General features: G+C 40.7%; 1 protein-coding gene across 1 annotated transcript in view; it reads right to left on the reverse strand.

The window, feature by feature from the left end:
- LOC145455963 (ephrin type-B receptor 3-like) overlaps positions 1-14,288 on the reverse strand; it is a gene marked incomplete at its 5' end in the record, with an annotated part of 60,241 nt that overhangs the window by 14,346 nt on the left and 31,607 nt on the right. Inside the window, 2 exons of the mRNA XM_080333994.1 lie at positions 11,460-11,574; positions 13,807-13,965. Of these exons, the coding sequence (XP_080190120.1) occupies positions 11,460-11,574; positions 13,807-13,965 (274 nt within the window). The remainder of the gene's footprint in view (positions 1-11,459; positions 11,575-13,806; positions 13,966-14,288) is intronic.

Raw genomic sequence — 14,288 nt, forward strand, 5'->3', positions numbered from 1 at the left:
GTGCTCGCGCACCACCTACGTAAGTTACGCGGCGCTGAAGGCGGTCTAAAAATGTTTCCGTCATTTATGACGTCATACTAACGTATTTGACCTATGCGAGGCGTAATAGCAAATACTATTAAACTAGGCATTTTCAGCCAGGGTTGATGGGATGCATGGAATTGTTTTTTCACCACCAGTCACAAGGAGATAACAACATATTGAAATAACAGCAAACAACACACGTCAATTTTTTTAATGCGATGGCTGCATTTGATTATTTTCCACTAGCTCAGCGGTTCTCAAACTTTTTAGACACGCCCCTCCCCCCCGTTAATCATAGCGAAAAATTTCGCGCCCCCCTATTGTCACATCAGAAAACGCAACCAGAATGCTAGCAATTCCAACGAATAATTTGATGACATGGAAGGTTATGACAGTTGATAGGAGAATTCTCAAATATGCAATTAGGACTATACACGGAACATAAACAATGAATTGGAGGTAAATCGCGCGAAGCGCGAAAAAAAATTTCAGTTGGCCGCATCTTCGCGCCCCCTTCAGATGCTTTCACGCCCCCCAGTTTGAGAACACTGCACTAGCTGGTCGATGCGTGGCATATGTTTGCTCACAGCGCACCGAAAATCATGCAAGGGCGCAAGTCGGTTTCGTTTCTTCGACTTGATAGTAATCACTCATCAGAGATTAAAATCCTTGCTCGCACTCCCACGTAAAAAGGAAACTTAGCAGTTGGGGAATAGTGTGGAAAGCTAGAGTTGAGTGCGAGGAAGCCATGCTAAGCCTGATGTTCATTGGAGAACAATCTTTGTGTTCAGCCCCACCTTAACTAATAACTCCCTTCGGTCGAAAAAAACAGAATCCACTCGCGTACCACAGGTTGGGAACCACTGGTCTAATTGGAGCGGAATGCAGGTAATCTAATTCTGCTTAATTTGTGAAATGTTTCAATGCTCTCATTTTAAATCTAATTTAACTTCTGGATTCCCTGGAAATGATACAGGGGAACTGTACTGTACAGTGCAAGACGAGCCAAGCTCGGTGTACTGACAATTTCCATTCTCATACTTAAGAGAATAAAGTCTGATTCGATATGCACCGATCTTGATTTTTGTTGTATTTCTTTCTAACTGGAATTGAATTCGGTTCTCAAGTTTTTGCGAATTCAGTAATTGGAATTCTAATCTAGTAAGAAAACTGTGTAGCTATAATTCCGACTCTAATCCGATTTTGAGAATCTGGAAATATTCTATTTGTCCAGTTCTGGAATCGGTATATTAGGTCTAGTTCACCGCGCGATGCGGTTAAAAGGCAATTCACAACGTATGAAAACAAAGCCTCCCGCGTAACGAGAATGTAATGGAGCAAACGAGGCGCGCGTGTCTCGTGTTTCACAAAACCCGAAGCGTGACGATGTCATGATGAGGAAATTGTCGCGTAGAGATGTCGACTTCAAATAGATCTAGCCGGATTCGGCACTCGAATATCCGTCGTATTTCGGGATCGGAACGGAAACAGGTGGAAGGTATTGGATGGCTCTTGCTCATAGGCGTTTCCGTCCCGAGATAAGAAGACTTCCAAGTATTTTAATGTTATTTACAGAAACTAACGTGACGGAAATAACCGTATAGTAACTACAGTAGCGGACGGAACCCTCTCATCAATCGAGATCATTTCGCCATTGCGTACGAAAATCGATAATTAAATCACTGGTGTAACGTTGGTACTGGCATGGTATCTTCATCATAGTGAACAGCGGTGAAGAACAGAGGTTGTTACATTCCATGTCTTTGAAGAGAAACGAGAAACGAGTCATGCTGACTTGTATAGTTGTGACTCCAGTCAAGTCCAGTTATTTTCAATTCTCTACCGAGTCGAAAGGATGGGAACAGAGGGTCGAGTCCGATTCAATGTGTTCACTGTTCAGCTTCGAGTTCAAGTCATGTTCAGCCTAATTTTAAAACTTGCGTGTTATCGAATGCCTCACATTCATGCTACACTCATGTTCCCCATTCTTAACAGTTTCCGTCGCTTTTTTTTCAAGTACCAGAACAGACGAAATACCAATAATAATGTTATAACTTGACTATTGTTCGAAGTGACAATGAAATTCCTGTCTTGACCGTTCGAGTCCCGGGTCATATGACTTCGTCGAGTCATGAGTAAGGACTCGAGCTTAAGTTGAAGTCGAGTTAAGACACAAATTTAATCAAGTCGAGTCACCTTCCGTATTTTAAGAAAGTGACTCGAGTAACGATATCCAACACGCAATAGCTGTTTCAGAAATAGCAAGCCCGCGGCGTGAAAATCTTCCGAGCGTTGAGGACCGGGTTCTGAGTGCATGTTGCCAGTAAATACTGACCTTGCCCAGTAAGCGTGCATTGCGAAAAGATGATTTTAGATCCATATACATTTGCAAGACATTCGGCGAATGTCACCAATCTACCACGGTACAGTAAATACCCTATCGAGCACGTAGACAAGGAATTTAGGCCTGAACGGTTTCCTAACAGCCAAACTAGGGAGTGTTGGGACCTATGCCGTGTTTGAGGCTAATGAGCTTCACACCCACAACAAGAGGGATTACGTGCCTTGCCGTTATCAGGCATTATATCTTAATTATCATCACTCTAAAACCTTCCTATTATCAAGGCAAACACGAAAGTAGGCTAATACACGCGCCGTTAAGAACGGGGTCGTAATTACCTGTAATCTATGTCTCCCCATATTAGTCGCATCGTGTTACATACGTTATCAACATATTTCGGTACAAGCTCTCATTGTGATAACGGAAACTTACGTCGACCTGACAATGTAAAGCGTTTTCGCACGACGCAGACTTGTACAAATTACCATTCTAGTTACTTGACTGGATTTTTGAGTAGTTCTAGTTCCAGTTCTAGTTGCTCATTTTAAAAAGAATTTAGTTGCAGAAGAACTAGAAAACACATTTCGTATGTTTGGCGTGAATCATGATACCGGTGTTCCGTTGTGTGATGTTCTTGCAGCCATTGCTAGCTCACAGTCATCACTAGGGCAAGTTTTTGCAACTTTTGCAACATTTTTTATAGCTTCCTAGATACTCAGAATCTATGTACTATGATGTTTCAAGCTGTTTGGAGGGATTTTGTCGAGCAACTTTTTATGGCAACTTTTATTAAATATTCCGTAAAAAGGCAGAGGAGGGATTTAAAAACATGCTATAAACTATTTATAGTATGCTTCTATTCTCTTTGATTTGCATAACAAAGAGCTATTTGATGAGTTAGCTGCATCTCACTGTTATCTATGTCACAATGGCCTGCAAGGAAGAAGTCCAACTACCCCTGACAAGCACGACCGTGCCCGAAAAAGATATGAATAGATCGCTTGATTAATTCTGTCGTTTAAATTTGAAATAGTTTTCCATTTCACAAGTGCCCAATCGACTCCGCCGAAAATTACATTGTCACTGAGTCCCCTTTTTCAGGCGATTGATTTTGTTAAAGTCGCCGAGAGTGACTTTTTCTGTAATGCCTTAGGTCAAATTTGCAGACCTAAGGAGTTTGGGGTGTGTTATTTGACTTGTTCTAGGAAGAGGGGGTTATCGCTATGATGTTTGGCTTGGGGGGGGGGGAATTATCCCCGAGTCATTTTCTTCGGTGTGCCAGAAAAAATGTCTATTTTGCCGGTTTCGCCAGTCCGTGCGTTAAATGGCAAAACAACAAATTTGACAGCTCTGCAGGGACTAGGTTATACAACGGTACCTTTCGCGTATCTCATACAGTAATAATTCAACAACAATTATAAATGCAACATTTTACTGCAACTTTTGTTAAAATTAAATGCAACTTACTCGAGATTTTAGTGCAACAAAAACTTGCCCTAGTCACCACTACTAAGAGTGACGTAGACAGGGGTGGGTTTTTGGGGTCGAGACTCCTCCCATTTCGAACTCGAAACCTCGGTCCCTCTGAAATACTGATTTTATCTCCAATAGTTCTTAGTACGAATTAGGGAATTATAAAATGAGCTATCAGTTATTGGTGAGTTGTGCGTTAGTTAGTTGGTTAGTTGCGTATTTTTAAAGGTCGTCAGCTCTAATTCTAGTTCTAGTTGGTAATTTTGAAAATCTAGTCTGGCACGATATGCTATTCAAGCAACGAAAATAGCCCCCCATTGGATATATGATGAGTGTCGCCGGACACCAAACCCCCAGAACCGACATTGTTGAAACCAAATGAAGCCTGAACCCGAGTTACGTCGACACGGCCGATACCAATCGGCAATCGTGCAAACGAGCAATTTCCGGATAGGAAATTCGAAGCAGACTGCGCTACACAATCCGCTCAATAATTCAAGTCCAGCTAAGACCAGGCGCCAGTAATCATAGGTTTGAAATTGAAATAGTGGGAATGGGGAAATTTCATTCTCGTGTAATGAAAATATGTATTGGAACGAAAGATACGATCCGTCCGTGTTTCAAAGCTGAGCACAATGATTTGAGCACTCAAATCTGAACCTAGTATTAATTCTGATGATTTTAGTCGAGTAGTGAGAAATGATTATTCCGTACTGAAATCGTGCTCTCCTCGCCAAAAAATCGTGACTCGAGTTATTACAACCCTGTGATCAACCCATAACATTGTTACCTGTCCTTAAAACATAATAATGAGTGATACGCCCTAGATGCTTGATATGTTACAGATTATTGCAAAATGACAATCAAATCAACACATCGATGATGCCAATCTCGATTCTGACACTCAAGTGGTTATATAATCAAACAACTCTGCTTTTCGAACGAAATATAATTCCTAACGTGGACATTGGGCGTACTATTGCAACTGTATTCGCAGACTCAGCTTGGGCGGGATCTTATTAGCGCGTGGTGTTGTTTTAACGGATTACACATAGCAGTTACCGGCCAAAATACATTGAGAAAAACCTTTGCTGGGTGACCTGGTTTCTACAAAGAGCGTAAATTTAATATCCGATCTAACACAACACCAGCCGCCTTCAAAGAACTGTGTCTTGGTTTAAATCAGCGTAGATTTGCTTAGGGATAAGACTCCATAAGAACAATCGAACGGACAATCAATTCGGACCCTTCGAAAATTTTGGATAGGCCTTATAGGCTATTACAAAATATATAAAAATTCAAATTTCGCCGAATTTCACTAAAATTGTTAGGTTCTCTGACAAAGACGATGCATACAAAATTTGTCTAAATTTCAGCACACTGCAGCGAAGGTATAGAGTAGAACTTTTTGGATTTATTACAAATTATAAAAATATTAAATTTCACTGGCTACCCCAGAAAATTGTTAGGTTCCTTACAAAAACGATGCATAAGAATTTCGCTCAATTCCGACCAGTTGAATGGCCGAAGAAAATTTTGGATTTCAAAATATAGTATTTACGGATGGACATTGTATCGTTTAGCTATGAAGAAATCAGTACGTGTGAACAAGAAGTAATGCTTATCTATAAGTCGTGACCTTTATAATTTCCAAAAGTCAACATTGTCTAAGTCTATCCACAATCAGCATTCTTAACGCGTTGTATAGTTCAGATTAATCGAAAACATAGAAGTCACCCCGATTCGACCCCAAAGCAATATGTTTGACATTGTCAGAGGGTGCTGTGATGAACATGAAACTCCTCGCCCGCTAAATGCCACGAGCAAACACATGGTGTAGTGACAAACATTGCCAGCCCGATTACGCTGTTAATTATAATCACAACATACAATAGCAGTGTGTGTATAGTGTGTGAGGGAGCCGACTTCGGTCATTCCTACAAATATAACCAGACGGGATGAATATTACGATTCCGAGAATTATATTATGTGATTCTGAAGACGAAACAGTTTTGGATTGGTACAAATATACGAATGAATATATTGATTGACCTGTCGTTTGATAGCTACTAGGAGAAATAGTTTTTATGTAAATGTCACAAGAACATGCACTCTTATCAAGAGACTGTGTATTCACACCAGTGTACCACCCTTTATATACGGGTGTGGATATACAGTTATACACCCGTGATATACCAAACCAGAACCTCGGACTTACACCACGGTGCAGATCAAACACAACATTTTCATCCAAATGATGCTTGCACGTAGGGATGTGAGAAGATATATGCACGTTGGCACTTAGGATTTTTAACCGCGATGTAATTTTGAGATAGGTTCTGTATTCATGTACTCATATTGAAATGAACCGGAATATTTTCGACTGACACTCGCCAGGGGTTATTCGTCAGCAACTAGCAGAGAATTGGAAAGAACATTGTATATCAACAATCGTATCACAAAATATAACAATGCCTCAGATCTGGAGATCAAATGTTCGTTGGTCTTTCCACAAATATGGAATTCCTCTCCGCGTTTCACACGATGCCCTGCTCTTGCCGGCGTAAAGGGAGCGACATTCTTGTGCGGATGTTATCGACGGAACATTGAAACCTAATCAAGCGCAAAATCCCAGCAACAGGCCATCAAAATTTTGCACGAAATCGTAAAAGATCTGCGATTGATGTCAAAAAACGTGAACCGTTTATGCGGCTGTAAACCGACGATTAACCTTCGCGTATGTAACTTATACCGAGCAGGTATGAACAAAGCTTTGCTTATGTTATTGAAGAATAAGGCATTATTTTCGTGTTACCATGATCACCTAATGTTGCAACAAAACCATTTATTTTACTCCGTATATACCAATTTCTAATTGTCTACTATAGTTGCTGACGACTACATCCGACGATTGTCAGCCGTAAACATTCGGAATAATTTCAATATCCATATATTATTCAATTTTATATGGAAGTTTTGTACTTCCAGGAAGCTCTATAACGTATATGCATTGCAATTATGCATGGCAGGGCTGAAACCAAACCTACACCTGCCATATTATCATGTGAGATAATTTGTACGACGATAATTCGTACGACGCCAAGCGTACATCTCTAATTTAAACTACTATTCCGGTAGGCCTACCATATATGTACTACATTTTAGGAGGATTTGTCCTCGTTTCTCAAGAAATGTGAATGGTTCCCAGAGAACGCTAAAATGCCCAAATGTTCTCTTTTTTGCGTTTCGAGTTCGTCGCTTATACTTCTAACAAGACTTTTAGGCAGGGCGTATTTATTTCCAAAAAATGCTGTAGCGAACCTATTAGTTGGATAAGTTTCGCGCGTCTTGACGTTGTATATAATTTAAATGATATTGCGTGTAAGCAACTTCACGGCCTCCTTACAAATGATCACGCCTAACTGGCAAATGTTAAGGGAACCGCAAGGCATTCATGGGTTGAATCTATAAAATAATTTGTTGTGCTTGTATTGTATCTATTTTTGTAACTTTTTCCTGCAATTACCAAGGAAATGTATAACATCATCAAACTTAAACGTAACAATTCGATAATAATGTTACTTGCCGGCAAAAAAGTCCTCTTTTTGGGTTATGGAAATGTAATAGGCCTATATTCCGGCAATATCTTACACAGTGTCCCTGCAATTTCTACATGGCGCGTAACTCAACATTGCATTAGGTTTTGAGAAGAATGAAACGCGTCAAGGGTATAACAGAGATTTCCTTTCCTAGCTACAAGCTTAGAGCGCGCTGGGGTTTCAAGCCTTCCAAGCAGTTTCCACTGATGTCACTGCACGCTAACACAAATACCATAGAAACATGCCCATATTAGGTTGCATACATATGCCGATACATCACAGACACCAGGAGCCTTCAGTACACGGAATAAAACTCCGCAGCATAACACTTTTACGCAGGTCTTATCGTGCATTTTGAGACTGTTTGTTCAGGGGTTATAGCAACGCCAACTTGATGTTACCCTCGCTCCTTTATCAAAGTTAAGGAACTTTGTTGAACCTGTATAAACAAGAAACCCGCCGCAAGACCGCCACTGATAATGCGATCACCAGCGAGAAAGAAAGCTTTCTATGACTGAAGTATAGGTCCAGAAGTGGTGGGCTTTATATGCCTATATGACTGTCGGCTAGGGCATACGAAACATGTATAGTACAAAGCTACTCGCGTTAGTGGAAATGACATCTCTGTAGAGTGTGGACTGTGGAGTTGTGATCACCACACAGCATTGTAACAAAGTACACGGAAATAGGCACGGTCGGAAAATATCAAACTATCTTTAATGTGATGTAGATATGGCATTATATTCTTTGTGGAAGCGTAAAAGGTTCATATTTTAACCTTCCATACATTTCATGCTGTGATGATGTCATAACGAGTGATTAACGAATCGAATCGATTCTGAGGGGAGGCACGAGCTTCGTGGTTTTGACATAGCATTGAGTCCTCTATTTCACAAATATCTCTATGTTCCGCCACTCAAAGCAAGATAAACCAGCATCAATTTACGCGTGCATTCGAGCTCCCATACAAACACGAAAACCACTCTCTGCTAAACATACGTTCCGTCAACTTGAACAACCCAGACTGCAGCGCGTAGCAGACAAAGCCTTACACGCTTGATTTGCTTATAGATGTTTTTTCAGTACTGTGAAATCATGGAAGGCGATTTCGGAAAGAATTTTGGACAACCGCAAAATCGCCATCAGCTGCGGTTCCGTCAATATCATTTTCGTGACGATTGTTTACTATTTGACCTTCCTTAATCCTTGGTATGCAGCCTTGTTGACTGGGAAGACTAATTATGTTTTGAGTCGAAAGGCTAACAGGGAAGTTCATCCGCATTGACACGAATGGTGGTCATGCGGTCGAAGGTTGCGGGCAGTCAATCGAATGATGGAAGCCACAACTTTCGAATGGTAGAAAGTGAGGGGCGATTGCGCTATCACATGTGTCGATAGGGTTAGAGGTCGGTCGGTCGGCCACTCACTCTACTGTAGTGCACACTGCACAAGTGCACACTGCACAGTCTCTACTTTACTGTAATTATTTCGGTTCGCGGAAACTGCATGTACAATTGTACAATTTGGAAGTTCTTCGACGTTTTTCTGTGGCGGAGCGTGCCTGGAAATCAAGCAGCCAGTTTTTCTCCACAGCTCTAGCCTCATGTAAATATGTTACAAGAACACAACAATGATTACGCGATATCGCACGCGCGCGCGCGCTTATCAATGTATTCGACACGAGCAAACAATACTTCAAAAATGATAATTGTTTCCACGCAAAGACACGGTTGTATAGCGTCAAGAGGTCTGCCGAACCACTACAGCTGACAAACAAAGCTGAAAATGGCGACATAACCAGCAACCACCCATACAATGAATGTACACACCAGCTGTTTCCAATTCAAGCCTGCTACCACGCGCAAAGCGATGTGTTTTGGGGTACAGCAGGTGGGGTTGGGCACGATAATTCGAGTATTAATTCTAATGATACGAGTCGAGTAGTGATAGATGATTTTTTCCAGTACTAAAATTATACGCTCATTGCCAATAATAATTAATAGCAGTAGTAATGTATCAACGAGAATTATTGTTTCGACACCATATTTTCCACTGTAAACCTCGATTGGCCGTATCGCAGCATACGAAACACTTAAAACAAAGCCACGCACGTTAGATGATCAATCGGGTACTCGATATTGTCCACCAGCCCTAACGGCCTACTGTAAACTGTAGCCTTCAAGCATTCGACAAATAAGTCGCCGTTTTACAGCGGATTCAGAAAAAAAAAACTAGGTCTGCATTCTTCACCGCCAGATACGTCTTTATCAGCTATCTACACTCATCCGCATTCGGTTATTTACGTCTGCGCCGAGACAGACTATCTATCATAAGAGGGAATTTGAAGGCGAGGTATGTTCAGTTCATGATGAAGCGGCACATACAGCAAGTGAATTTTCGCCAGACGCAATCAAGTCTACCTGATGAGTTTCACGACCAAAGTTACGACAAACCAATCTTATGATTATGTACGAAGTCATCATCAAAATACAAAAGTTTTTGAACAATAACTTACCATAATTGATCAATATATTCGTATCGGAATAAACCCGGATGCTTTCTGCTGAGGCTCGCCAGGGGTAATCGTCAGCAACTATGTAGGCCTAGTGGCGAATATTTCAAAAGAACTTTGTATATCAACAGTCGCATTACCGATAATCTAAAAATAGTGCACTGAGCCATCTGTTCGCCTCGATTATCCGAATTTTACGGTGATACGACTGTTGAATGTTGAATAGAATGTTCTTTTGAAACCCCTAATGAGTGTCAGCCGAAAATATTCGGGTTTATTTCGAGATAAATATTCAATATTCTATTGAAAACTGAAGTGTTCTACCTCCAAGAGTCCGTTCAAAGACTTGACTTAAATAATAAATCCTGATATTAGACAGAACACATTCTATTCTGGGAGGGTGAGTCTTAAAAAGGCCAATATGACTAACTTTTCTGAAGGCGTGTAACAATCCTTCATCCTCGGAATGTCAAACACAAATCATCGATAAAACCGATAACAGAAATGAGGTAAAACAACAGAAGTGGTTAATTTCGCGAAGACATTTCGGCGAATATTCCATAAAAATTGCGCGTTTATCGCGCGGCCAGTGGTTCTGGGGGCGGCAATTAACCCGAGCAATGGCACGGAACGCAAATACAGGAGGCCATTCATCAACGTCTCGGGCGAGCCGGGATTGCAGGGCAAAGCAGAAGGCTTGTTGATAGCAAAGATAGGGGGATGAGACGTTATCTCGGAACTAGAAGCGCAAACGATATGCCGGGAATGTACGAAAATCGTGATGGATGAGCCGATGACGTTCAAATGTAGAGGAATCACAACAACTCATGTCTATAGGGTTGGGTCCATTCGATCGAGGGCTCTAATCTTAATCAAGTGTTAATTTTATTGATTGCAGTCGATTTGTGGGGGATGAGTTTTCCCGACACTGAAATTACACTCTTCTTACCACCAAGAGTTTATTTAACAACAAGAATTACAGTTTCGTTACTATTTTCGATTATGGGAGAATCTAAGCCTAGATTGGTTGTATCGCAGCATACGAAACATGTAGTACAAAGTTTGGAAAAGACACGAAGTCGCGGTCGAGCTGCAGCATTTTCACAAAGTGCGCTGACATAGGTACGATCGAAATGATTGCAATGAATCTTTATGTGATGTAGTTTAGGCGTTATTCCTCGTGATCCCATAAAAGGTACTTATTTCAACATACCGCATCATCCATATACTGCTGTAAATCATACTCTAATGCTCATGCTCAACTTTTGATGCCTAACACTCGATTCAGAATAGAATAACTCAGGTACTCGATTTTCCCAACCCTGGGCGACTATAGCCGCAACAGCGTTTGTTGCTTCATTTCGCGAGTAAAACCAAACACGAGAGATGATAATGAATGCGGTGCGGGTATCATGTAAAAAGGCATCGTTATCTCTGCAGTATCAACTCCGAAAGTGCTGTACAATCGAAATTCCCTCAAATAACAACGGTAATGTCATGTAACACCTACCTCGACATGAAGTCATGTCCAGACTTGGTTCGAATCCGGGCGAACACATGCAGGCTCCGGTCGGGACTTTCCAGCTTCCCTCGCCGTTGCAATATAACTTGGGCCTTCGCTGTTCCTGTAGAAAAGCATACAAGTTATTAGTGAGTCATGATGTATGCCATTTCAAGTATGGCTATTGGCTAGTCTGAGGGCAGATTGCGGCATTTTTGCGCTGTTTCACTTGCATTATTTGTAACATTGCTAATCACAGTGTTGCTGTAGCTTTTTCTAATAAAATTGTCTTCTGTGAACAGAATTGGGGTCATTTCTAAATTCATTTCTAAAATGGCAACAACTCTTGATTCCAGGCAATTTTAATGATCATTACGCATTACTGCTCGTTCGCACGTACAGAGCAGCAATTTTCGGCATAGCTAAGTGATAGAATTTACCACCGTAAATACTATTCATTTAAAATCCAAATTTTTCGTCTTCAATAACTTCACTTCTTCAGGTTGTAATTCAGAAAAACTTGTTATGCATCGTTTTTTTTAGATAAGCAAACAATTTCATGGGCTCGTTGGTGAATTTTTTTAATAACTCTTAATTTTTCAACTCTTATAACTTCGCTTTTACGGGTTGGAATGGAGTCAAATTTGAAATGAAAAGTTATTTTTGAACAACCCTACTACACATACATCAATCCCATTTAAAAAATCGCTGCGGTATGTTTACATCGTAGACCTGTGTAACATTCTCACATTGTGAGAAGTCATGAACTTGTTTTAAAGCGAGCATAATCACGTCAATTGGTACTTGTTATAGCGTTCGTCTATTTGCAGTCGGGCCACGGCAACATAATTGTCACCCTTCTACGGAATCTCAAGACGCTACTGTTCAACTTGAGTGCGAACTTCCGTCAGCATTGAATTTTTCAAGCCCGCGGCTGTCGACATCACACAAAAGACACTCAGGTGGATATATTGTGGTCGAAACATTCCTGTATCCATTCGCCAAAGTCGCGACTTTGCTGACTTGAGTAATAATGTTCGGAGCTAATTATCGATTTGGTAGCAGTAACATTATGATCATGACACTTACCATTTCAAGAGACTCGCGGAGACATAGAACTATATCGGTAGACAATTGAATAATATATTCATAATAATCATTTCAATGTGAATCGTTTACTTCACATTTCATATGCGAATTATATCAACATCGTTCCGATGCTATCTCACTGAAGTAGATAATATCCAGTACTCAACTTCCTAATTATTTTAATTATTTAACCATGCCGCTGTCACATATCCATCTGACGACCAAAATGCGTTAAAGAAGCAATAATCTTCCTTCAGGCGAGCCTAAAATACGATATTTTTGGTGTAGTGACAAAATGTTCCGTTGTAAGATTGAAATTTCAGATTGTCTTCGTATCTAATCGTTGGAATTGTGCCAAACTTGGCGTGCAGCGTTTTCTATGCAGCCTAACAATTATTCGGGTACTAGACTAGCCGATGAAGTTGGAAAAATATGTTATTTTTAAACAACCCTAACCTACATGGCGCATGTGTAGTGGAGCTACGTCATCAATAAATCCGGCCAGCGGAGGTGGCGTATTACAAAACGAATTCGTTCGAAATTGACTGCTATAGTCCGATTTGGCGTCCGGGAATGGCACGTAGCCCGCGGGCCTCGCGAGGATATCAATTACCAAATGTCATCGTATTTTTTTGTTATAATGTGTACCTTGCCACCTGCGTTGGAGCCTCACAATTGTGGTTATCGCCAGAAATGTGGCAATAATCGAGGAAGATACAGTTGTGAACTATACGTCACCAGGATGATACAAAAACTAGGATGTTATTAGTTTTCGAAAGTAACATAGTTGCGATCAAACTTGAACTACTCGATAATTCTAGGCTAATTAGACCAATTACAGCAACATGCCGATAATCTAATTCTAATCTAATTTGTTGAATGCTCGCATTTTAGTTTTAATTAAATTTCTGGTTGTCCTATAAAGGCTACAGGAGAACTGTCTAGTGCGAAACGAGCCAATCTTGGTGTACACACATTTGCCATTCTCGCGCTTATCACAATGAACTGGGATTTGAAATGAAGTGAAATTGATTGGGAATGGGAATTCAAATCAATTCCCAAGATTTTGCGATTTCAACCATTCTGATTTTAATGTTATTTGGAAAAAACTGCGAAGCTATAATTCTAATTCTAATCTATTTCGGTTCTAATCAAGCTCTGCCTGATGCATCTATTTAAAATTCGCCATGTATTCATTACATGGTTACATCCTTTCCAAACTATCCCAATTCTTTCGACTGCAATGAAATCACAACGTGGGACTTACCGATACTGCGTTTGCCACGCACGTTCCTTCAGCAGCAACCAGCGACGTCATCTCTTCACCGGCTGTAGTCCTCGGAAACGAAGCGAGGCTTTTCGTGTAGGGAGGGCAGTATTTGTAATAGATCCGAATATGCATTATAGCCATACAAGCTCCCGTGTCCTACGAAAAGATTGAGCTCGTAAGTATGATGTATGACATGTCAAAAAAGTCAAGAAATCAAGGTCAAGAAATTGTCAAAATTGTTTACCAGGTCAAAATTTTTTGCAACCTGCATTTCGTTTGTATCGTAGATGTTTGCACTGTCGGTGAACTTATCATTTGATATTTTACATCTTGCTGCCTACTTTATAGGCCTACCGTTGTAGACGGCCCATTGTCTGCTCATTGTGAATCATAAACGGACAAATGAAACAAATAGGTTGACATGGTGTACCTCAACGTACCGCAATATCCTAACTGAGGCAAGACTGCGTAGGCATTGG

Source organism: Botryllus schlosseri, chromosome 14 (assembly GCF_051294905.1).
Source record: "Botryllus schlosseri isolate E-star chromosome 14, Bs_hap1, whole genome shotgun sequence".
NCBI lineage: Eukaryota > Metazoa > Chordata > Ascidiacea > Stolidobranchia > Styelidae > Botryllus > Botryllus schlosseri.